At 41.1% G+C, this 26,765-nt stretch overlaps 1 protein-coding gene across 2 annotated transcripts; it reads left to right on the forward strand.

Annotated features, from left to right (window-relative positions):
• The first annotated feature begins 1,423 nt into the window (after nt 1-1,423).
• On the forward strand, nt 1,424-5,546 carry LOC126354086 (mitochondrial translation release factor in rescue-like). Of its 2 annotated transcripts, none has more exons than XM_050003468.1 (3): nt 1,424-1,596; nt 2,519-2,824; nt 5,170-5,546. In XM_050003468.1, the coding sequence occupies exons 2-3, from the start codon at nt 2,578-2,580 to the stop codon at nt 5,391-5,393; spliced, it is 471 nt and encodes a 156-aa protein (XP_049859425.1). In that variant the 5' UTR covers nt 1,424-1,596; nt 2,519-2,577; the 3' UTR covers nt 5,394-5,546. The 2 variants fall into 2 exon arrangements, with proteins under 2 accessions (XP_049859425.1, XP_049859426.1); XM_050003469.1 differs by lacking the exon at nt 1,424-1,596 and adding an exon at nt 2,179-2,269.
• Nucleotides 5,547-26,765: the final 21,219 nt, after the last annotated feature.

Raw genomic sequence — 26,765 nt, forward strand, 5'->3', positions numbered from 1 at the left:
ACGACCACTCCCCCCCCCCCCCCCACCCACCCACCCCCTCTCAATAAGCGCCAAGCATCCGTCTTGCCTTTCTTTCGATGTCCAAAGTCCATGCCCACGTCCTACTATGTGTTTATTCCTGGCCCCTGTTAAAATTGTTGCTGTTTACTCTAAGTTCGGCTGCTCCTTTGTAATGGAATCCCAATGTATTGATGCTTGATCCAAGACACTCGTCTTTTCAGATTGTGTGTTGTGTCCGTTTTCCAGACAAAGCTCAGCTATGGACAACTTGTCAAGCTCCCTTTGTTTAGTATGTCGCTTGTGCTTGACAAGTTTACGTCAACGTACAAATTGCACTGTGCAATCTTTTTGACGTTTCGTCCCGTCAGGTGTGAGACGAATTAAGGTACCCATTCTGTCGACTGTTGCGATCTATCCCCTTGTATATTCGTGTATTATGTACATAATGGCGGAACCAACGACAGAATTAAAGGTAAAGCCTTGAGCGACACTGCACTGCAGCAGAGCGGCATAGCACGATGCGAGAAATATTACGATACTGCACGCATATCCAAAGGGACTTTTCAGTGTAATTCAGAACAATACAGGCACTGCAAGCGACTTTGAAGTACCGTGCCTCACCTGTACAGCGGAATTGCGCGTCGCAGCACTGCGAGGCAAAGTTCACCAACTGGCCAACCATAAGGTGCCGTGAGCCGTCGCGTAGCGGAATATAGTTCGTATAGTACGGTACAGCAAGCGTCACGACATTGCACGCCATTCAAATCATAACTCTGTTGACGTGCAGAATGTAAGTTTATTTACCAAAATGGCGTTACAAGAGGAAAAGTTCATTGTGTGAATAAGTGAATATCCAGAGTTATATGACCTTCAAAATAAACAGTGTATGAATAGTACCAGAAAAAGCAACATTTGGAAGTAAATTACCAACTAGGAATAAAGGGTAAGTATATTTCACATTGTTTCTGCGTTGGTGCAAGTCATTTATTTTTAGTCAAACATAATGTACAAATACCTATAAATTACATTTTTTGTTCTTTTGTGAAACGGACAATTAGGTTTTTAGTTTTTGACTACATACTTATTACAACGTTTCTCAAAGAATTTCTGAGGTAAATCTGGACAGACAAACCACATATCCATTACCTCGAATGGCTTTCTAGCGGCGAAATGTTACATATGTTGAATCAGCGTTATAAAAGCTTATCTAATAGTTATCACCAGTTTTGTTTCCACGTCTATTGGTTTTCGGAATAGCGCATCCGCTTGCTTGCTTTTGCTTTAAACTTTCTTCTTCCTGACATAACAAAGACATTATCGCATAGATGCAACTGTCGCCCACTCGCCCAGTTTGCTCGGAGGTTGCCGAACGACTTACATATAAAATTTGCTGCATGTTGCCCCTCCGCCGCAGTAAATGCGGTACCAGTAACTGGAGCAGCGTCCTGACGCGCCTCTCTGTTGTAGTGCACTTCCTCTCATTACACCCTTACCTTCACATCGTGACGTTCATAAATACGAAACGTCGAGAGAGCCGTAATCTCAAAAGTTCGAAATTTGTCACAAAACAAGAAAAATGATTCTGTAGAACAGAAGGTACGATTGAAAGTAAATTCAAGTAACTTACCTTTTTCTGAATGAGTATTTGATTTTTAGGCTATTATCTGAGTTGCTTCTCATGGAATCACATTTCTTGACTTCCCCATCCCCAACTCGTAACAAAACTCACATTTCGGCCTAATATAGCAGTCGGGGTACTCTACAGATGAGTCTGTCCCTACAACCTATGTTTCAAAAAATTGTTTCGAAGCTAAAGATAAAATTGTCAGTCAGTAGTATATGTTTCCGCGTTCGAAAGCCGTCCGCACTTCGCAGTAAGACAAATGCATGTCGTATGTAGACTACTTGCACTAGTTTGTACAGATTCCGGAAGAGGCGCTAGGATTACCCGTAAGCCGTAAACATTCTGATGTGCCCTTATCAACTTTCACAGCTGCATAACAGTGCTTAATTATAACATAATTTCGAGAAACACGTCATTTATCAGTCAACTGATTTGATATGTGTATGACTGTGGACCATTTCTCAAACGTTACAGATAATGGCAGCACCAAGTGGGCGTGAGGTTCTAAGGCTATATAAAAGTTTACTTCAGTATGGGAAAGAGATAAAACTAACGGATAAAAAGTACTTTCGTGGTAGGATTACTGCAGAGTTCAAGGCAAACAAAAGGCTCGTAGAAGAAGACGAAGTAAAATTTCAGTATGAAGTACGTCGCTGAAGTAATTCACTTCGTACATGCTTTTATTTCAAGTTCAGATTTGTGTAATTACAAAAACGTAACGAATTACATTATACATCATCGTAGAATTATTTGATTTATTGACTCTTAAGCATTTTGCAAAGTTCTTTTTGTTTTGCTGTGATCACTGTTAATGTGTTATAGTTAGACTGAACAATTTTCATGCTGATTGAGGTCCAGTAATATGTAAGTTGTTTACCCATTTTTCCCTTACAGAAAGGCCTGAGACTTTTGCAAAATCGTCGTATTGTCTAGAAGAGTAAATATCAAAGTGAATGATGTCTGTTACTGGAATAAGGCAAATTATTTCAAGAAGTGGACCAATTTTCCAGAGTGAACGCACAAGTGCTCAACTGGCTTCTGCCCTAACATTTTTAAGACACAAACATACTTTGGATTACTCACGTGTCCCCACACTACAAGAAGAAGACCTCGAAGAAGTATTTGTCAGGGGTAGTGGACCTGGTGGCCAGGCTGTTAACAAGACAAATAATTGTGTTGTTCTCACCCATAAACCAACAGGTAACAATATATATTTACATGTGTGTTTATGTAATGTGCAAGTAGTTCACATAATGTATTTATGCTGCTCTGTTATAAGGTTCCGCTGCAGATTTTTGCATTATTTTCTTTCCCCAAAATTGCATTAGATCATTGTTATTTTAAAGTGGAAAACTGTTCTTATAATGAATATGTGATAAAGAGCAGGGATGCATTACTTTGACTGATGGATGCTTGAAAATACGACATATTTATTCCGTTCATGGAATAGATAGAATGCCTGTTCTGGCTTCATCCAGACACTTCCTCTCGTCATTTCAGAGATTGTCCAAAATTTCATTCTTTACGTCTGCCATATTCTGTTTGTCCGGAAGTACTCTCTCATTCATTTTCTAGGTATCACTTTTCCATTTATTCATATTTTCTTCAATTTTTGTTGCAGTTATAATATTTCATTTGATTCTTATTTCATGATTGTGTATCCTATACAACCTAAAACATCCTTCTCTTCTTAGGAATCTCATTTCTGCTGTTTCAATACTGTCATTTTTCTATAAGGAGACACAGGCCTCGTGTGTCAAAATTAATTATCCCATTAGCTAATTTAAAAATAAATATTGTATATTTTATAAACCTGTTATTAAGCATTAGCTGCCGTAAGTCCCATACATACATTTGAAGCACTATATCTTTGTTTCTAAAAGTCTATCTTTGTCGTAACTTAGTGAATTAAATCAACCCACAGGTGGCAAAATGATGACATTTGCAAAGAAAGAGTGTTATTGATAGATATCTTTGATTGTGTAGGACAATAAACTTGGTAATCTGCCGCTTTGGATTTGGGCACTGTTATTATTAAGTTGTTTGCTTACAAACCATTGCAATTTGAACTTGTCATTTGAGTTCACCTTGTATCTTTTGTTTAAGAGAAGACCTGCAGTGGGCTGAGCATAAAATACACATAGTACAAACGAGCACTGTATTTCCTGTAAAGATCTGTTGCAAAATTCATGATGGTGGCTTTTCGAGGCAGATATCCTGTCCAAGCAAGTAAAGGATTCAGTGGAATCTTATGTAGCATCAGATAGTAATATCAAACCCCACAGAAGGCGATAATTTGATTGTGAGTTGGCAAAACCAACCAATAAATTGTGGAAAAAGATGTTTCCTCTCCGAATCAAGGCTGTAGTGACACTGATCTGTAGGGTAGCGGAAGGCCTAGGTTAGGTTGGAAGGTGATTATTTTGTTGTGAGTTGGCAAAGCCAACAAATGTGGTATGAGATGAATGTGAGAGACATGTGTTGAATTCATGTTGGTATTCAATACAGTATTCCTTCATCTCTTGGTATGAAACACACATCTCTCCCTCTTTCATTGGCTGCATAGAACCAGCAGCTGACACACCCACTTTCATTACTGTGATCCCTCATAGCAAGCACTGACAATATTGCTACACATAACATGTCAATATGGGTTTGCCGTGGGTGTAAACTTCTACCAGAAAGAATTTATTTCCTCACAAGTCAGGTCGGCATAGACCAAGCACATAGAGGCAAACAGAAATTGTTTTATTCTCACTGCCAAAACAGCATAATGTGGCAGACACACTACAAATAAAGCTATGTAAAGATGAATTGCTTATCATAGTGCTCATTACAATTATTTCTGTTGTTAGTGTTTTCTGTATGTACTAGCCGTGTGATTTATCTTTTTCTTTTATTCCACATGTCACAGTTACCGAAGAATATAATGATTAGATTACTTGCTGACTTACTTTGTTGTCGTATGTTCAACTTGTTCTTCACTGATATATGTAACTGAAAGTTTGTCTGCTGTTTATATTAACTTTATCATGACCTCAGTTTCTTTCAGTCCATCATCACTGATGCTCATAGATATTATTTATCATAACATTTTTATGTCTTCCATTATTTTCATAGAGGCCCCAAAAATAGTATTCCCATTTGTCAGCAGTATAAAGTAGGTAAGCTACGCACACAACAATATATACATTTTCTTTTATTTTCATTCTATGTAGAATGCATTGGAGGTATATTAATTAAGTTGACAGTCATATGCATAATTTAAGGAATCAGGTTAACAACTCAGAGTGTAGTAGAGTTTATCTGAGAAGTAGTGGTTTTCTGTGTCGTGTTTATTTGCCAATCGACGACTCTGTGCCTTAATTCTTAGAAGGGTTGTTACTTTTGGTCTTTAAATTATTTGTATTCCACCAAGGACTTTCTATTACAACAAAGTCTGTATTTATACATTACTAGTTTTCCATATGAAGTACTAATTCAATATCAGTTCTTTACCTTTTAGATCAAACATTGCACAATATTAAACTGCTTGTTATCTACAGGTTTAGTTGTAAAAGTTCATCATTCAAGACTGCAGAGTGAGAATCGGAAGCTAGCCCGTGATTTGCTGGTAGAGAAACTGGATGCCCTCGTAAATGGGGAACATAGCTTGCAAGCGCAGCGGAAGTGTCTTCAACTGCAAAAGCAAAAGAAGGAAGAGCAACGTCGAAACAAACGAGAACTTCTAAAGAAACTTTGGCGTGAACGTGAAGGGTTGAATTCATAAGAGGGATCACTTGATGTACAAAGACAATAGATCAGTAAATCAGTTGGTTTGCACTGAAGTGGGAGCAAATAAGCAGCTAATTTTAGTTCTTATCATTTGTATTTTACTGAAAAACAGATAAATAATTAAAATTTTCAAAGGATTGAACTGTAACACTATCCTTAAGAAAAGTATATACAAATTAAAAAAGTGAATAGTCATAACCCTTCCTAGTCTCGTCCTCCTTCTTAAAACATAAATTAAAGGTGCTGTGCTGGAATAAGACATGTAACTTAGAACATAGTGTTAAACAGCTTATTATTGGGACCTGACATATCCAGATAGATTATCAAATTTGTTGACAAGATACACCCAACTTCCGATGCTAATATTGCACGACTGAACAGTATTTGCCAAATGGAAGTAAAGTAAGTCCCAAATTATGCAGTGTTCACTAGCTACTAATAGGTAACAAGTATCTCAAGCAGATAAGGGGGGCACCAGGATAACAGCATTTGTCATACTATATTCAGATAAAAAAATAACTAACAACACCTTTTGTAACAAATTTGATAGGTGTTCTTAGACACAGTCAGGAATAAAATTAATGTAATTGTGTTGTTACAAATCAAGGCTTGAAAGTTTTATAGGTATTTTTCATTTTGAACAATATAACGAAAATTATCTACTTTACTTCTGACCAGGTTTGCTTTCGTAGTTTGAAGTGGGATAGCCGTTAGCAGACTCTGAGCAGTATATATGTTTTAACCATAAACTGCATTTACAAAACATACTACATGTAACATTTGAAAGCCAACTGTGTTTCTTATGTGTTACTTGCAAAATTACATTTAAAACACGCCCTATTACTGATTATTTTCAAGAAATAACTGACAAAGTGTGTTGTTGGTTTTTTTTTTTTTTTTTTTTTTTTTTTTTTTTTTTTTTTTTTTTTTTTTTTTTCCTGGCATTCTCATTTTCTGGAGACCCAAGTCATTGATATAATCTGACTAATTTTGTCTTGCGTGCTTCAGTGAAAGATCAAAAAAAAAGATTTTTTTTTTTTAAATGAGTTCCTCCATCTTCACTTTTTCTCTCTTTTGCTGGCGGACACATTCATTTCACTGTACCTGCTGTTCAAATCTCAGTTCATAGGCATTGCTAGTTAACCATTCAGATATGTTTTCATCATGTGTCTTCACAACCAGAAATTTATATTCTAAATGAAAATATTTGTTTTAATTTTAAGAGAATATTTCAGGCTTGCTTTTTATTATGCATTCAAACAACGCCGGGCTGTGGACGGATAATCCACCTGGATAATTGGGAGTTGGCTGTCTGTCACTCTTATTTATCACATAACTGGTCCACTGAGTCAGAGTGTACTCAGATGTTATTAGCATGTGAAACACATTTCTGAGAATGGAAATGTTAAATTATCAAAGCAGAAGCAAAGAATGTAGAAATTGATATCTTCTCAAAACAATCTTTCATTTTGATCATATGAAAACACGACCATTGTCTCTGGCTGCTGAGGCCAGACTGTAAGCAGTTGCGCATGATGACAGAAGCAGTGTGGGTGGTTGGGATAAAGAGGAGGCTGGGTTGGGGAAGGGGGGGCAATAGCAAGGAAGGGGTGATGCGCAGTAAAGTGCTGCTTGTGGGAGCACACAAGGATTAGGTGGAGAGGGTAGAGGAACTAGGTGCAGTCGGGGGGGTTAGACAGAGGGTGGGAGGCCAGCAGAAAAGGAGAGAAGTAAAAAGACAGTGGGTGTGTTGGTGGAATAGAGGGCTGTGTAATGTTGATGCTGGAGTGAGAACAGGGAAGGGGATAGACGGATTACTGAAGGTTGAGGCCAGAAGGGTTATAGGAATGTAGAATATCTTGCAGGGAGAGTTCCCACCTGTGCAACTCAGAAAAGCTGGTGTTGGTGGAAAGATGGGACGCACTGCGAAGCAGTCGTTAAAATCTTTCATTTTTAAAGAGTGCTTCTCACTGGCTCTATCCTCGTAATCAGAAGGTAAAATTTAGTATGGGTTGTGATCCAGTAGGACCATTCTGGAATTTTGTTAGGGCCATATTTTATGATGATCATTTTTATGTAGTGTTCAATGTGGGAAGCTAAAAGGAAATATACCAAGTGTTACACATACAAGTGAGTACAATAGTGTCATAGGCAGAAACTGAGTTGTCAAATGGAGCATAGGCCCATCATTAACGATATTTGAGAGAGGGAGAGAGTGCAGATTAACTGTGTGGTGTGGAAAACACACACTGTTGTAGCAGGCTAAAAAGGAAGAAATCTGTGATTAAATCAGTATTATGTTATATCCCATTTTTCTTAGGTCGAATAAATAATCTAACTTTCTTAATAAACTAAAAATGTGTTGTGAAAGATGAATGACCATAATGAATCCATTTACAAATGTGTTGTTTGTACACTGCAACATATTCATTGGATCTTGAGCTATCAGTGGAAGTGACAAAATTAGAAACCTGCATGTTTCTCTGAAAGTGACTGTATTTATCTGAGAAGACGCATTACATTTCCACTTCATGGACTGAAACTTACAACAAGAACAAGGATATGAAATGCCACAGCAGCAAAGGAGAAACTGCTGCACACTACTACTCCATTGTTATTAGACTAGTTGTTATCACTTAAGTGTGATAATAAACGAGTAGTTAAGGTTTTTTTTTTTTTTTTTTTTTTTTTTTAATTGATAGGGTTTGTCAAAAGAATCATCCAATTTGGCACATCTAGATTTCTGAAATTAATAAACATATACAATGAATTTTGTTTTTTGATGAACAGAAAACTCGAAGTTTTTTTTTCCCCCACCTTTGCATAGGTGTTCAATATGTCCCTCTTGATATGCACAGATGCAGTATATGTCAATGTGGTGTTCAAATTGTCCTCACACTGCAGCGAACATGTCTCGAGTCCCTCTCGTGCTGTACAACTTCATGTGCTTGTTCTATACCCCATATTCTCACATTATGATTGTTCACCTTTCCATTTAAATGGAATATTGCCTCATCACTAAACAATAAGGGTGGAAGAAAACTGTCATCCTCCTCCTTGCCAAGAACGAAATTACAGAACTCCACACATTGTTGTTTGTCACCTTTACGATGAACTAGCAGTAGCTGAATTTTGTATGGCTTCATTTGTAAACATCAACACAACACACTCCAGACAGACATCAGGAGCATGTTAAGCTGTTGAGCTGCACGGCGAACAGATTTCTGGGGACTCCTTGTGAAACTGTGGCAGATGAGTTCGACATCTGCATCAGACACTTGGGGACAGCCCAGCAATTTCCCTTTACACAACCAACCTGTTTCTCGGAATCGAGAGTTTGCTCTTACCAATGCTCTGTGCTGTAGGAGGATCCAGACCATACCTAATACAAAAGTCGCACTGAACAGTTATTACTGACCCGCACTGTGCAAAATGTAGAACACACAATGCTGCTGCCTAGTGGGAACCATGTAAAAATCAAGTGTTTGCTCTTACCAACTGTACATTGTTCACACACGTATCTCAAATAACATAACAGTTATGATTTTTTAAAAATCGGATTATTCTTTTTGATACTTCCTGTATATTTTAGCCTAAGGTCACATCCATGGCATTGTAACTGGTTTCACCGAGCGAGGTGGCGCAGTGGTTAGCACATTGGACTTGAATTCGGGCGGACGACGGTTCAATCCCGTCTCCGGTCATCCTGATTTAGGTTTTCCGTGATTTCCCTAAATCGTTTCAGGCAAATGTCGGGATGGTTCCTTTGAAAGGGCACGGCCGATTTCCTTCCCAATCCTTTCCTAAACCGAGCTTGCACTCCGTCTCTAATGACCTCGTTGTCGACGGGTTGTTAAACACTAACAACCACCACCACCACCACCACCACCACCAACCACTGTAACTGGTTTCGACTTATTACCAGATCATCAGATGACATGTTTAAAGAGAAAGAAAATATATATATATATATATATATACTTCCATACACAATTATACATATTACAATGGGCTACATAGAAAGTCATAAACCGTTGATGTGCTCTGATTGTAGGAATTGAATGCTACAGTTAACTGTGCCAGATACTAGTTTGTTAGTTCTGGTTCACATCTGGAGCTGGGTGTCATCTAGACTGCTTCTAGGGTATGTCTAGTGTGTCTGCACCAGTAGGTAAGTAGTGTCTTCATAGTTTATGCCCTGAAAAGTCTCTCTCTTGCAATTAAGGGGTTACCACAGGCTCTGGAAATCAGGGAGTTTCAAACACTTCATGGAATTATCAGGGAAATTTGAAAGAAAAAGAAAAAAATACACTGGAAAAATAATTTTGTCTTAGTAGATGAAATGGTTTGTTTACTGAGGTGTGATCCATTGTCGTTAGCTGGGTGCAGCTGAGGACCTGTGCCGCTTCCCTTCTCCCCGTCCTACCACTCCCCTCAGTTTGCAGTCAGCGATGCCACCACTTCCTGCAGCAAGCCTATCAGTTGTCGGCGAGAGGTAGTGAAGAGTGATTTCTTTGGATCTTATTCTCATATAGCGTGGATACAGCCGCTGGAGATTGCGGTCATGTCTGAGTGTGTGTGCGTGTGCACTATTGTTTTCTGACGCTGGCTGTAAATTTAGTTGAGTGTATGATTGTGTTTTCTATGTGCCTGTCTGTGGCTCATCAATTATCTTTATGGTGAGTTGCTACCTATTCCCATTGTTATTGATTCTCAGAGTATTTGAACAAGTCATCTGTTTCATGTATTGATCACCATGGTCTCATTTCACAAGCGTGCTGTCTGTGGCTCGTAAACAGCCGGCCACATGAGTGGATTTCCGCAATGGACCAAAACTGGAGGCTGTTTCTGCAGGTATCTGTAATGGATCAGGCCTGCTGATCTGAAGCCATTCAGGTCCCACTAATGTGCAGACCCTGATTGTTGGATCTAGTCTCACTAATCTGCCTGCAGGCCAAATCTGTTTGTGTGTGGCATAATGCGGCAGATTTTCACGTTTTCTCCATGGACGCAAAACTGGTGCTCCTCAGCAGGCCAGAGACCAAAGGCAATGGATTTCAGGAATTACATCATCTCGCGGCAAGTATGTTGTACAGTGTGGTGTTTTATAGATATTATATTTCTTCTAGTACATTTTGCACTTCACAAGTAGTTTATATGTTTGAAAGTGTGGATGATGAGAAAAAGAAATTTGTGGTGGTTTGTACACATGTAATCGTATATTTCTCGAAAGAAAAATGACACAATACTTGTAAAATAATAGATATAATACAGTGGGTAATAACCGACAATAACGAATATAGTAGAGCCAATATTTTATTGGAGGTCACCTACAGTGAAAGCATACACAATTCTTCCCCGCCTTATACATGACTTTCAAGGTGCCTACTTTTTTCTGTGGTGATTTCTTAAATCAGTGAAGGTATTTTAAATTCGTCTTGTGACTCCAAGGAAATGCGTATTTTTGTCACCAAATATGTTTCGTTGTATTGAAATAAAATAACATCAGTGGTCTCAATGAAATACACATACCATTTGGCTTGCTTTCTCCATCTAAGAACAGTTCATTACAAAAGATGTTGATGTTGGTAGTTAAGGTTTTTTTTCTCACATCAGGAAATGCCACCTGCTTGCAAGTTGTTTTTTTTTTTTAATATATAGATATTCCCTCATCTGCACTATTGTCTCTTGTTCTCTAGCTGCAAAGACAGATTGTCAATTTGTATCTTAATTTACCCTTGAGATCTCAAAATTCGTCAGGGAAAAATGCCAAAACTCGTCTGGAAATGAGAGAATTTCACTTGGGGCAACTTATGGCACCCCTGAATTAGTATTACACTGAAAATATTTTTAATCTTAGGTCTGCAGTTTAAGAGTTGCCAGATTCATCCTGTTACATGGCTAACTGTAGGCTTCAGATTCATTAATCAGCTCACAGATCTGGTTACACTGAATGCCTCTCCAGGCCTGTTCAGTTGACCAGCAAGTGTGTATAGCTGAGAAAAGACAGTAGTATAGTTTGTAATTGTTTCTGGTATTTTACTACACCCTATTTTCCTCCTGTTTAGACAGATGATTTGATGATGATTTAGTAATAAGTCAAAGCAGTTAATGGCAACTCCAGGTAGAAATATCAACAATATAAGGAAAAGGATAAATTGCTACTTACTGTGAAGTTGACCCATTGACAGGCGCCAATAAAGGCCATTACATATTCAGCTTTCGGCCGAAGCCTTCTTCAGAAAAGAAAAAACACACATTTACACAAGCAAGCACACCTCATGCATACATGACCATCATCTCTGGTAGCTTGGACTGGAATGCAATTGTCATGTGAAACAAAGGGAGCTCTCTGGAGGGTGCAAGAAAGGGATAGTAGGTGGGGTGGGGGAGAATGCTGTCTGGTGGAGGGTGCAGAGGGACTGGATGGAGGCATGACAAACTGCCACCAGCTGCAGCATTGGGAAACTGTTGGGTAGGGAGAGTGAAGCGGAAGTAGAAAAGGAGAGGCACAGGGAAGGAGAAAGATGGGCAGATGCATTGGCAGAGTACAGCACACAATGAGGGTGAAGTGTGAATAGGGTGTAGGAGTGGGGAAACTGTTGGATAGTGGGGTGGAGGCAGTAGGTTACCATAGGTCGAGACCGGGATAATTTCAGGAGCGGAGAATGCGATGTAAGGATAACTCACAACTGTGCAGTTCAGAAAAGCTGGTGGTGAACAGGAGGATCCATATGGCTCAGAATGTGAAACAGCCACTGAAATCAAACATGTTATGTTCAGCTGAACGTCGTGCCATCGGGTAGCGTACTGTGCTGTTGGCCACATTCTGACAGTGGCTGTTCATCCTGGGGGACTGCTGGTTGGTAGTCATACCAACATAAAAAGCAGTGCAACCATTGCAGCAGAGCTGGAATATGACATGGCTACTTTCACAGGTGGCCTGGTCTCTGGTTGGGGCAGGATCTGCCTGTGACAGGCCTGGAATAGGAAGCGCTGGGTGGGTGGATTGGGCATGTCCTGCTCCTGGGTCATCCACAGGATTTTATCCTTGTGGCACGGGATTGGGATTGGAAGTGGCATAGGGATGGACTAGGATTTAGTGTAGGTTGTGTGAGTGACAGAACACCACTTTAGGAGGGGTGAGAAGTATCTCAACAGCTATCTCCTCCACACCAAAAAATCATTCCCATACAGCCTGCCCACCCAGGGGTGGTGTATTTGCAGTGACAAGAACTGCCTTGCACTTCATGCTGGAGGTCTCACCAAGGCCTTCACAGACAGGTACTACGCCATTTCACCACATGCCCCCAAAAACTAGCTACAAAGGAGTGCCCCTCCATCACTTAATACCACTCCAGACTAGAACAACTGAACCACATCATTTCTCAGGGCTTTGATAAACTATCATCATGACCTGCAATGAGGGACATCCTATCCAAGATCCTTCCCATCCCTCCTAAAGTGATGGTCCATCACCCACCCAATCTCCACAACATCCTAGTCCATCCCGATGCCAGGTACTGTTGGTGGATTTTATGTGGACAGAGGAGTGGATGAAGCTGCCAGAGAGGAGGATCAGTGGGAGAGTGCCATCCTTCACCAGGTCCCCTCCTAAGAACACCAATCTTTCGGTAGAAGAAAGGAAAGGCACAAACAGCCTCAAAACAAATCATCACCTAATCATCCCACCTGCTGACAAAGGATTCCACCACTGTAATTACTAATCACAGTCACTACCTGGCAGAAGGCCTGTGCTAATGATCTGACTCATGCAACTATAAAATGTGACAGAGTGATCACATCTCAGAAGTCAAAACATAACATCCAGTCTCTGCTTAAAGCCTTAGGTCCTTCCCAGATCCTCTCCCCTGAATTCATTTTCCTCTCACCCTGTGCACCCACTTGTACATGCTCTGCAAAATCCTCAAACCCTACAATCCTGTATGCCCCATTGTAGCTTGTTATGCATTCCCACTGAAAGAATTTCAGCCCAAATTGACAGATACTTACAACCAGCTGTCCGTAATCTAGTCTCCCACATCAAAGATACCAACTGCTTCCTTCTCATCTTTCCACCATCCCCATCCTTTTACCTCTTGGTTCCCTACTTGTCACTTTGAACACCGCTTCCCTATACATCAACATCCCTCATGTATATGGTCTTGTCACTGTTGAACACTACCTTTCCCAATGTCCTTCAGACTCCAAAGCCATTACCTCATTCTCCTTACTAACTCACAACTTCTTCTTCTTCGAAGGCGAAGTATACAAGAAATCTGCATCACAGCCATGGGCACACTCTTAGCATCATCCTATGCCTACCTGTTTATGGGCCATCTAGAGGAGACCTTAGCGTCCTGCCTCCCAGAATGCCAAATCCCTAGTTTAGTTCAGGTTCATTGATAATATCTTCATGATCTGGACGCAGGGCCAACACACCCTATCCCCATGCCTTCGCAACTTCAACACCTTCTCCCCCATCTGCAACGGCTGGTCCTCCTAGTCCCAGTTTCCACCTTCTTGGACGTTGACCTCCTCCTCTCTGATGGCTCCATTCACACCTCTGTCCACATTAAACCCATCAGCCACCAACAGTACCTTCATTTCAACAGCTGTCATCCCTTGTACACAAAAAAATTCCTCCCATACAGCCTGGCCACCTAGGGACAGCATATCTGTGATGACAAGAACCCCCTTGCCCATTATGCTGAAGGTCGCAGTGAGGCTGTCACAGAAAGGCACTATCCCAGACCTCGTCCGTGAACAGATCTCCGTGTCATTTCCCCACCCATCTCCGAGAACCAAGTACAAAGGAGTGCCCTCTTCGTCACCTAATACCATGCTGAACTGGAACAAATGAACCACATTATTGGTCAGGGCTTTGATTACCTGTAATCATGCTCTGAGATGAGGGACATCCTACCCAAGGCACTTCCCATCCCTCATAAAGTGGTGTTCCTTTGCTCACCCAACCTCCATAGCCTCCTTGTCCATACCTATTCCACTCTCAATCCGAAGAATTTTCCACAGGGGTCATATCCCTATGCAAGGTCTGCCCAATCCACCTACCTAGTACTTCCTGCTCTAGTCCTGTCACAGGCTTATCCTACCCCATCAGAGACCAGACCATCTGTGAAAGCAGGTATGGTGTGCCGAGATACCACACAAGAAGAGTTTGCAACAGTTGGTGTCAGAAGTAGTAACTACATCAGGAAGAATGGCTACTGCCAAACTGTTGTCAGTAGACGACCCTGCAGCACAACTTTCAGCTGAAAATAAAATGCTTTATTTCAATGGCTGTTTCGCAACCTGAGCAATCTGGATCCTCCCCTTCACCACCAGCTTTCCTGAATTGCACAGATGGGAGTTATCCTTACATCGCATTCTCTACTCTTGACACCCCCCCCCCCCACCCCCCTGCAGGTCCAGAGGTTAGAATAGGCCTGAGTTATTCCTCCCCGTTGTAAGAGGAGTCTCTCACTTTTCAGTCCGATGAGTTCAGGTCCCATTCTATCGTTTGACCTGCCACTTTCAAAATTCTACAGAAGTGCGGGCCATGTGCGGAAGGATGCCTTACTGCTTACTTGGTGCACGAGTGCCCTTAGATTCGATCTCCTGAATCTCTTGTCATGGCTTTGCATCTCCACCTGCGATTCAACTATTCTGGCGAGGACACTTTCTGGGGTATGTCATCTTCTTCCATTGTCTCCTGTCCCCTTTCGCTCCCATGACAATATTGGATTTCTCTGCATCCAATATCCAGCATGGTAGCCAGTCTGCTGTGGTGGGGCTGTCATGTACCGATTTGGTGGTAGCCCCCTGTTAACACAGGGTTTGCACTACTGATGCTTGAGTTGTAAACTCCCCACTTATGCCAAGGAGTAGATGCCTGTCTTCCTGGGGCATCAGGACTCCCAGCAATGGCCATCATGCCAGTAGGCCTCTGCTGTGACTGGGTGGCTCCCATGGGGAAAGCCGCTGACCGGAGTGGGTGGCATCAGGGCGGATGACCTGCAATGCAGCGGACTAAGTCATCTCTTGCTGGTGACCATACGGGGTGCAGATCACCGTACACTGCTGCAGCTATACAGAGCCCTTGTTCAATCCCGCCTTGACTATGGGAGTCTGGTTTATGGTTCAGCGACGCCCTCAGCGTTGCATTTACTCGACCCAGTGCACCACTGTAGTGTTCGACTAGCGACGGGAGCTCTTAGGAGAAGTCCGGTGATCAGCGTCCTTGTGGAGGCTGGAGTTCCTCCATTGCAGGTCAGGTGTGCACAACTACTCACCAGTTACGTTGCACACGTCCGTAGTTCTCCTGCGCATCCTAATTACTGTCTCCTTTTTCCACCCACAGTAGTTTATCTCCGACATCGGCAGCCCTCACGGCTTACAATAGCAGTTCGCGTCCGATCCCTTGTATCTGAACTGGAGTTTTTGCCTTTACCACCTATACTCAAAGTCCAATCGCGTACACCTCCATGGTGTACACCTAGGCCACGGCTTTGCCTGGGCCTTTCACATGGTCCAAAGGACTCAGTTCACCCCGGAGTTCTCCGCTGTCACTTCATCCCGATTATTGACATGTACCAAGGTCATGAAGTGATTTACACTGACAGCTCGATAGCTGATGGTCATGTCTGCTTCACGTATGTCCATGGAGGATTGAACAGCATTCCTTACCCAATGGCTGCAGTGTTTCCACTGCAGAGCTAGTGGCTATATCTCGTGCTCTTGAACACATCCATGTAGTGAATCCTTGGGCATCCTACAAGCTATCAAGTAGTGCTACCCTTGTTATCCTTTCGTAGTGACCATCCAGGAGTAACCTATGCCCTGGAACAGTTCAGTCATTCAGTGGTGTTTGTTTGGACACCAGGACACGTCGGAAACCCAGGCAATGAACTTGCTGACAGGCTAGCCAAACAGGCTACACAGAAACCGCTTTTGGAGATCGGCTTTCCAATAACTGACCTGCATTCGTTTCTACATCACCAAGTTTTTCGGCTTTGGGAGAAGGAATGCCATAGTCTCAGTACACACACCAAATTGCATGCCATTAAGGAGACTATGAATGTGTGTCAGTCTTCCATGTGGGCCTCAGTGGTTCTCTGCCAGCTCCGCATTGGCCATGCTTGAGCGACCCATGGCTACCTCCTGCTCCATGAAGACCCACCTCAGTGTCGATGCAGTGCCCGGTCGACAGTACCTCATATTCTGGTGTATTGTCTGCCCAGCAACGAAATCTTCGGTTAGTGGACTCGTTGCTGCTAATATTATCTGACAACGCCTCATCAGCTGATTTAGTTTTACGTTTTAATTGTGTTGGTGGGTTTTATCATTTGATCTAAATTTTAGTGCATGTCCTTTGTTCCTGAATGTCCTCCACACTTGTGCTTTTAGGGTGGAGGTTTTAATGTGTTGCAGAGTGGCTGGCTTCTCCTTTTTATTCTCATGGTCAGTCAGCCATGGTCTTCTCCTCTTTTTTCCATTTAAGTGTTTGTTACCCTTCCGTCGTTCTTGTAGTTTTTCCTTTCTCTCCATTTTGTGTTGTCAGTCTTGTCATTAGTTAATCTGCAGTGAAATTGGGATTGTGAGGCCGAAAGTGCAGGAGGTCAGGTCCATATGTAGGAGGATAAGAGTGGAGAAACTTCAGGGTAAGGAAATCAGGCACAAGTACATAACAACGATCTCAGAAAGGTACGAGTTAGTTGAATGTAGTCAATTACAGTCATTGGAACAGGAATGGACAAGGTACAGGGGACACAGTACTAGAAGTGGCTAAAGAATGTCTTGGAACAGTAGTGTGTAAAAGTAGGATGAAGCAAACAGCTTGGTGGAATGACACAGTCAAGGCAACCTGTAAAAGGAAAAAGAAGGTGTATCAAAATTGGCTACATACTAGAACTCAGGTAAACAGAGAAAGTTATATTGAAGAAAGAAACAAAGCCAAACAGATAATTGCAGCATCCTAGAAGAACTCTTGGGAAGACTTTGGAAACAGGTTGGAGACTATGGGTCAAGCTGCTGGAAAACCATTCTGGAGTGTAATTAGCAGTCTTCGAAAGGGAGGTAAGAAGGAAATGACAAGTATTTTGGACAGGTCAGGAAAACTGCTGGTGAACCCTGTGGATGCCTTGGGCAGATGGAGGGAATATTTTGAAGAGTTGCTCAATGTAGGTGAAAATACGATCAGCAATGTTTCAGATTTCGAGGTAGAATGGGAGAGGAATGATGATGGAAATAGGATCACATTTGAGGAAGTGGAGAAAATGGTCAATAGATTGCAGTGCAATAAAGCAGCTGGGGTGGATGAAATTAAGTCGGAACTCATCAAATACAGTGGAACGTCGGGTCTTAAATGGTTACACAGGATAATTGAAATGGCCTGGGAGTCGCGACAGGTTCCATCAGACTGGAGAAAAGCAGTAATCACACCAATCTTTAAGCATTGTAACAACTACAGAGGTATCTCTTTAATCAGCGTTGTGGGTAAAATCTTCTCAGGTACTGTTGAAATGAAAGTGCGAGTATTAGTTGAGGACCAATTGGATTAAAATCAGTGTGGGTTTAGGCCACTTAGAGGTTGTCAGGAACAGATCTTTAGCTTACAGCAAATAATGGAGAAGTGTTATGACTGGAACAGGGAACTCTATCTATGCTTTATAGATCTAGAAAAGGCATATGACCGGGTACCTAGGAGGAAGTTATTGTCTGTTCTACGAGATTATGGAATAGGAGACAAACTTTTGCAAGCAATTAAAGGTCTTTACATGGATAGTCAGGCAGCAGTTAGAGTTGACAGTAAATTTAGTTCATGGTTCAGAGTAGTTTCAGGGCTAAGACAAGGTTGCAACCTGTCTCCACTGTTGTTCATATTATTTATGGATCATATGTCGAAAACAATAGACTGGCTGGGTGAGATCAAGATATGTGAACACAAAATAAGCAGTCTTGCATATGCGGATGACTTAGTTGTGATGGCAGATTTGATTGAAAGTTTGCAAAGTAATATTTCAGAGCTAGATCAGAAATGTAAGGACTATGGTATGAAGATTAGCATCTCCAAAACGAAAGTAATGTCAGTGGGAAAGAAATATAAACGCACTGAGTGCCAAATAGGACGAACAAAGTTAGAACAGGTGGACAGTTTCAAGTACTTAGGATGCATATTCTCACAGGATGGCAACATAGTGAAAGAACTGGAAGCGAGGTGTAGCAAAGCTAATGCAGTGAGCGCTCAGCTACGATCTACTCTCTTCTGTAAGAAGGAAGTCAGTACCAAGACTAAGTTATCTGTGCACCGTTCAATCGTTCGACCAACTTTGTTGTATGGGAGCGAAAGCTGGACGGATTCGGGGTACCTTATCAACAAGGTTGAGGTTACGGATATGAAAGTAGCTAGGATGATTGCAGGTACTAGTAGATGGGAACAATGGCAGGAGGGTGTCCACAATGAGGAAATCAAAGAAAAATTGGGAATGAACTCTATAGATGTAGCAGTCAGGATGAACACGCTTAGATGGTGGGGTCATGTTACACGCATGGGAGAAGCAAGGTTACACAAGAGACTCATGGTTTCAGCAGTAGAGTGTAGGAGGAGTCGGGGCAGACCAAGGAGAAGATACCTGGATTCGGTTAAGAATGATTTTGAAGTAATAGGTTTAACATCAGAACAGGCACCAATGTTAGCACTGAATAGGGGATCATGGAGGAATTTTATAAGGGGGCTATGCTCCAGACTGAACGCTGAAAGGCATAATCAGTATTAAATGACGATGAGTCTTGCTTGTTTTATTCTCACCCTTGTGGCATTGTTTTATTCGGAACAAGGGACCAATGACCTAGATGTTTGGCCCCTTCCCCCCTCTTTTAAACCAACCAATCCACTCGTGAAATTATCCCAGCCCCAATCCAGGATAACCTTCCAACCAACAGTTTCTGCCCCCCCTCTGCGTCACCTCTTCCCTATTCTTGTTCCATCATCATGACTGTGTACTGTACTTTGCCAATACACCTGGCTCTCCTTCCCCTACCAAGCTTCTCTCCTTTTCTCCTCCCGCCCCCCTTCCCCCATGGCTTCAGCACTGTGCCTGGTAGCAGTCTTCTCATGCCTCCATTCAGTACCTACACACTTCACCAGACAGCTGTCTTCTTCCCCCACACCCATACCCTGCTGTTCGCTCCAGATTGCTGCTTTTGTTCCACATCACAGCTGCATTCCAGACCGAGCTGCTGGAGATAATAGTCATGTGCGTGAGGTGTGCTTGTTTGTGTAAATAAACATACACATGCATGTGTGTCCTTTTCTGAAGCAAGCTTTGGCCAAAAGCTAAGTGGGTAACAGTCTTTTTGTTGTGCCTCTCTGTAACTCAACATTTCAATTTTAGGGTGAGTAGCAATCTACCCCTTTCCTCATTAATGATATTTCAGTTACCCAAATCTGAAAAATATTTTTTTTAATGTAGTGTTTCCCTAATGCAGTATACCTGTGTGGTGTAATTCCAGACAGTATTGCCACTGCATCATTCACAGCTCACTTCAGCACCACCAGCCAACTTAGTTCCACCAACCGAGCTGAGGAAGAGTCAAGATCACTCATCTTAATTACAAAGACCTTTTTTTTGCTTGAGTGACTATGAAGCAGATGTGTAGCTCATGTGCAGAATACAGTTGTGTAAAGATGTATTGTGCCTGTGTGGCCGTATTCATCACACCTATTGAGCCTGTCCTTATCACCATTTATTGGCTGACAACAACAATCCACTTGTTAAAACTTTTTATGTATGCATTTTGGGAATGAGCCATCATCAGAATACCAAAGAAAATACCTTAACACAGAGTATTGTATCCAGTGCTATCTGATATACCACTTTATACCAAGTACAAGCATACAGTAAATTTTAACTTGAAATGTGCTGAAGTGTAATATAGTAATTCATGTTGAATGAAATTTGAAGGCAATCAGATGGGAACTCGATGGAAATGTTTACATTTGAAGTACATTTCCACTAAATAGGACACTATTTAATGCTAAAGTTACTGGTGACTTGTAACCACACATTATTAGCAATTATTTTACAAATGGCTTATTTGTGGACTCATGTTTACTAGTATGTATCTTATTCTTCTGTGTTAGTTGTTTGGTGTTAATTATGATACACACTGTATCATTGGGGAAAACTAGACACAGAAATAAACTGAGCAGCAGCTAAGTAGTATTTTGATCAAAACCATCTATTTAATGAAACAGAACCATTACACAAAGGAATTAAAGAGATTAACTGCCAGTGGGCATTGATTTGTATCAATGAGGGAAGTTGAACATTAGTGCCAGGCCGGGATTTGAACCCAGGTCTTCTGCTTACAAGGCAAATGCTCTGACCACTATCCCATCTGGATAAAGTGGTCACCATAGCTGCATGGACTACCGTAGCACACTTCCCGTCCAACCCAAATTCTCAACCTATACCACACTACATCAGTAGTTCCCACGCTCATTACTCGTGGCAGCTCGCCAATTCCCGCAGAAGTTCAAGCTTGGTGGGCATCTGCACTGAAGGGATCACTGGCCATCATTGCTGTTATGTGTGGTGTCTGTTCTTGGAGACAGAATGGCCACACATATATAAATACACTGAGGGATACCACCTAATATTGTGTAGGACCTCCTAATGCCTGGCTCGACATAGTATGGACTCAAATAGTCACTGGAAGTCTCCTGCAGAAATATAAAGCCATGCTGCCTCTGTAGCCAACAAAAATTGCAGAAGCGTGCACAAACTGCCCTTTCTGTTATGTCCCATAAATGTTTGATGAGATTCATGTCGGGCGATCTGGGACTCACCTGACTGATCACAAGCCCAGGAGAGGTGCTGCAGGCGATGTGCTGTTAGCAAAGGCACTCACATTGGTCTTCTACTGCCATAGCCTATCAACAGCAGATTTCACTAGAAGATACATTCGTTGTATGCCTGACAACTCTACGCAAACGCCGCTGCTCTTGGTCATTAAGCGAATGCTGTCGGCCACTCCGTTGTCTATGTTGAGATGCGATGCCAAAAATTTGGTACTGTCAGCACATTCTTTACAGCAGGGGTCTCGGAATATTGAATTTCCTAACAGTTTCTGAAATGGAATGTCCCATGCGTCTAGCTCCAACCACTATTCCACATGCAAAGTCTGTTAATTCCCATCATGCAGGCATGATCACACTGGACACCTATTCACATGAATCATCCGAGTGCAAATGACAGCTCTACCGATGCACTGCCTTTTTATATCTTGAGTATGCAATACTACCACCATCAGTATATCACTATCCTTTGACTTCTGTCACCTCAGTACAAGACTTTTGCCAGCCTTCTCTGATGACCGCACCACAGTGTGAAGACATACTGAATTATTCAACTTCAAAGAATTTAATATTAGTATTTCTCAAGTTATTGAAAACATGTAAAAACTAACTTCACTGTCAGTGGACAACAGTAAAAGTTTTTTCTAAATTAAAATCTATAAAAAATAACCCTAGGTTTACTTCTTGGAAAGTAGACAAACCAGTTTATTTTTGACTAGTACTGAAGACGATATCTGAACTGAAGTGAGCTGCATTTTCAAGCATTGTGTGTACAATCAGTCTCAGAAAGCAATCTGTTTTTGTTACTTTTAAAATTGAATAGTTAATATGTTTCCAGATCATGGGTATAATAATAAATCATTGAACAAAATGTTTATGTGTAAATCTTAACAAAACTAAAATCTTAATGAATTTCTGCCTCCTACTGCTATATTAATAAAAAAAATTAATAAACTGGGGATAATAAATACCATGAGAACAGTTAACGGTGAGCTTTGTTTTACTATACTGTCAAATCAACCAATTTATAATAAAGAACACCTAATTTACATTTGCATGTGCCCAGCACACGAACTAAACATTTTACAGATGTAATACATATTGCATTTTGAAGAGAAACTGACAGTTTTTTGTCCCAGCATGGCATCGTCAACTGTGGCAGTCACTTCCCATATTCTCTCCCGGAGCTCGGCTACATCACGTGGTAGAGGCGGTACATACACCAAATCTTTAATGTGTCCCCACAGAGTGAGATCTGGTGATCGGGGAGACCTTATCACGAACCCCCAACACACAAAGTTCGCTACGCACCTGAACTCACCATTTTCATGACTAGCACTATCAGCAAATTACCAAATACGCTGTGGAAGTATACACGAAAAAAACTTTCATGGTTTCTCTTCAAAATGATATATGTACAATGTTTGGTTCTTGTGCAATAAATATTTGAAAGTGTCCCCAGACTTTATGTACACACTGTATTTCCCCACTGAATTTCTAAATTTCCTGTAACAGACTGTTGTATTTGTGTTACATCTTGCTTTACAAAATCCACCTAGGACTGAAAATAAGACACATAAAACTGAAGACTTACTGTTAAGAAAATCAGTTGTAGTCTTGTCAAGTTCGGTGCAATTTTTTAAAAACTCATTCATTCCGGGTTTTTCAGCATTGGACTACTGTTAACATAGAATATATATAGAGGCGAATCATTATAACTGCTTAATAGCTTGTCAATCCACCTTTCGAAAGCAATACAGCAGAACTTGTGTGACACACATGACTGAAGTCTCAGGCAACTGAAAACCACACTGCCAGTTGCTTGAAACAGCAGCCATGTGTGTGGTTTGAGTGTGTGTCTGTATTGTTGACGAAGGACTTACTGGCTGAAAGCTTTATTTGTGACAGTCTTTTTGTTGTGCCTATCTGCAACTCAGCATCTCCACTATACAGTATCAACTTTTCTTTTCATAATATTGTTACATTCTATCCTTTACTTTCCACTGTTTGATTTATACTGGTAGTATGCATTAATAGAAAATATATCCGTCACAATCTGTCCTTTAAGTCCGAATATATTTCTTAACATAAGTTTTGATGGATTGTGTTGTAGGGCACAAAAGACCTTATATTAATACACTATGTACTGCCTCATTCCAGAGAGCAAAGTTAAAAATCTAGAATGTTACACAATACAGTTTTTTGAGGGATGTGAAACGGTGACTGTTTCGAGAACTACTCTATGTATTCCTCAAAGCATGCCTTGCAAGAGTATAGAGAACGTAATCACATTTGACACCAAAACTATGTCAGCCTTGAGACTTACCTTGAAAAAGAAAATATTTAAAATGGTTGTTGGGCCTATTTACAGCAAATGATAAGTGCAATTAGGTAGACTCAACAGACAACACACAAGGAAAAATTAATTTCAGCTGAGCTGTACAATTCATTTTGGATGAGTAGAAATGACACTGGTACTGTAACTAATGAAAACATGCATGAAATTGTGCTCCTGCATACATTTCAAAGACACCTCTCACCCCCCCCCCCCCCCCCCACACACACACACAAAAAGTTGTACTTGTCGCTGGTATGTTTTTGAAAGTTGAAACATTATGGTCACCAGCTAGCACCTGTTCTTTACAGGTTACTAATGCAGACATTACTATTGTTACTAATTTTCTGGAGCTGGAATATTTTTATATTTACATACAGAATGTGTCACCATAAACCTAACAGTATGTATTTCATTAGTTTTCTTTCCAGCAGCCTTATCTGATTACTTCTGTTCTAACTTAAAATTCACTAAGTGTAAATTGCATACATTATGTATTTCAGCTTGGGAACTTATATAGTTGACAAGTCACTGAACTAACAATATGCTGTAGTATATTTTGTATGACATGTAAAATATTAAAAATAAATAATATCATGAAAATTTTAACCACTCACTGCACCATCTGAAATCGGCACTCATAGAACAGATTTTTGTTAGTTCCTGCAGTTTTCATGGTAACATGGACTGCATATATCTATAAAATTAAAAACCTGCACAAGGGTAATTTGTCATTTAATGTTGTGCAAGGATGAATTACTGTGAAAGTACCAACAAATGCTGAAAAAAGCTTTCATTGATATACTGCAAACATTTTGTCATATACTTGTGGAAGTGTCTTCCTCAAATCACTTTTGTAATCCTTTCAGATTACGCTGATACTATAGCTCCCTACTTAGCACTCATATACAACCGCTCGCTCACCGATAGATCTGTACCTACAGATTGGAAAATTGCGCAGGTCGCACCAGTGTTCAAGAAGGGTAGTAGGAGTAATCCATTTAACTACAGACCTATATCATTGACGTCGGTTTGCAGTAGGGTTTTGGAGCATATACTGTATTCAAACATTATGAATCACCTCGAAGGGAACGATCTATTGACACGTAATCAGCATGGCTTCAGAAAACATCGCTCTTGTGCAACGCAGCTTGCTCTTTATTCGCACGAAGTAATGGCCGCTATCGACAGGGGATCTAAAGTTGATTCCGTATTTCTAGATTTCCGGAAAGCTTTTGACACCGTTCCTCACAAGCGACTTCTAATCAAGCTGCGGAGCTATGGGGTATCGTCTCAGTTGTGCGACTGGATTCGTGATTTCCTGTCAGGAAGGTCGCAGTTCGTAGTAATAGAGGGCAAATCATCGAGTAAAACTGAAGTGATATCAGGTGTTCCCCAGGGAAGCGTCCTGGGACCTCTACTGTTCCTGATCTATATAAATGACCTGGGTGACAATCTGAGCAGTTCTCTTAGGTTGTTCGCAGATGATGCTGTAATTTACCGTCTAGTAAGGTCATCTGAAGACCAGTATCAGCTGCAAAGCGATTTAGAAAAGATTGCTGTATGGTGTGTCAGGTGGCAGTTGACGCTAAATAACGAAAAGTGTGAGATGATCCACATGAGTTCCAAAAGAAATCCGTTGGAATTCGATTACTCGATAAATAGTACAATTCTCAAGGCTGTCAATTCAACTAAGTACCTGGGTGTTAAAATTACGAACAACTTCAGTTGGAAGGACCACATAGATAATATTGTCGGGAAGGTGAGCCAAAGGTTGCGTTTCATCGGCAGGACACTTAGAAGATGCAACAAGTCCACTAAAGAGACAGCTTACACTACACTCGTTCGTCCTCTGTTAGAATATTGCTGCGCGGTGTGGGATCCTTACCAGGTGGGATTGACGGAGGACATCGAGAGGGTGCAAAGAAGGGCAGCTCGTTTTGTATTATCGCGTTATAGGGGAGAGAGTGTGGCAGATATGATACACGAGTTGGGATGGAAGTCATTACAGCATAGACGTTTTTCGTCGCGGCGAGAGCTTTTTACGAAATGTCAGTCACCAACTTTCTCTTCCGAATGCGAAAATATTTTGTTGAGCCCAACCTACATAGGTAGGAATGACCATCAAAATAAAATAAGAGAAATCAGAGCTCGAACAGAAAGGTTTAGGTGTTCGTTTTTCCCGCTCGCTGTTCGGGAGTGGAATAGTAGAGAGATAGTATGATTGTGGTTCGATGAACCCTCTGCCAGGCACTTAAATGTGAATTGCAGAGTAGTCATGTAGATGTAGATGCTATCAGTGCAAGATTTTCTATTTTCAACATACAGTATATTAGGAAAACATGCAGTCTACTAGCTGCTTTAAGTGTTATACAGGAACCACATAGTAGTTGAAGCTGTTTGCATAGTACCACTGTTTTGTTGCGATATAAAATTTTCATCCACTTCTATAATACACTAACTTTGTGTACTACTATTCCAAAAACAATTTTTCACACATTTTCCATTACTTTGTATAATAACACCAAGTTATCTATTGCTGGTTCAAATGGCTCTGAGCACTATGGGGCTTCATATCTGAGGTCATCAGTCCCCTAGAACTTAGAACTACTTAAATCTAACCAACCTAAGGACATCATACACATCCAGGCCCGAGGCAGGATTCAAACCAGTGACCGGAGTGGTCGCGCAGTTCCAGACTGAAGCGCCTAGAACCGGCCGGCTATCATTCCTTCAATGAAATGCACTTTCCAACTCCAGTCCTCCTCATAAACCTCCTAAAAAAAGTAAGACCTGCCTGCCTCCTTACTATGGCTGGAAGTATAATACATTTGTGTGTTGCGACTGTGTTAGGTGTAAGGATAACTGAAGTGAAATCTACAAAGTTATACTCTATTAAGAGACAATAAAACATTAACCCTTTACTATTTAATTTGGTTTCACTGAGCACATAAACTACAGTTTTTGGTTTGTCTTCTCAAGACGTGTTATGCTGAGTATAAGAAGTTGAAATGAAATTATAAGCTACATCATCCACCCTTTTCAAACATAGTATGGGAATATATTAAAAACAAAGATTCCAAGACTTACCAAGCGGGAAAGCGCCAGTAGATAGGCACAATAAATAAAACCCACAAACACACACACAGAATTTCTAGCTTTCGCAACCGACG

The sequence above is a fragment of the Schistocerca gregaria genome, chromosome 3, assembly GCF_023897955.1.
Source record: "Schistocerca gregaria isolate iqSchGreg1 chromosome 3, iqSchGreg1.2, whole genome shotgun sequence".
NCBI lineage: Eukaryota > Metazoa > Arthropoda > Insecta > Orthoptera > Acrididae > Schistocerca > Schistocerca gregaria.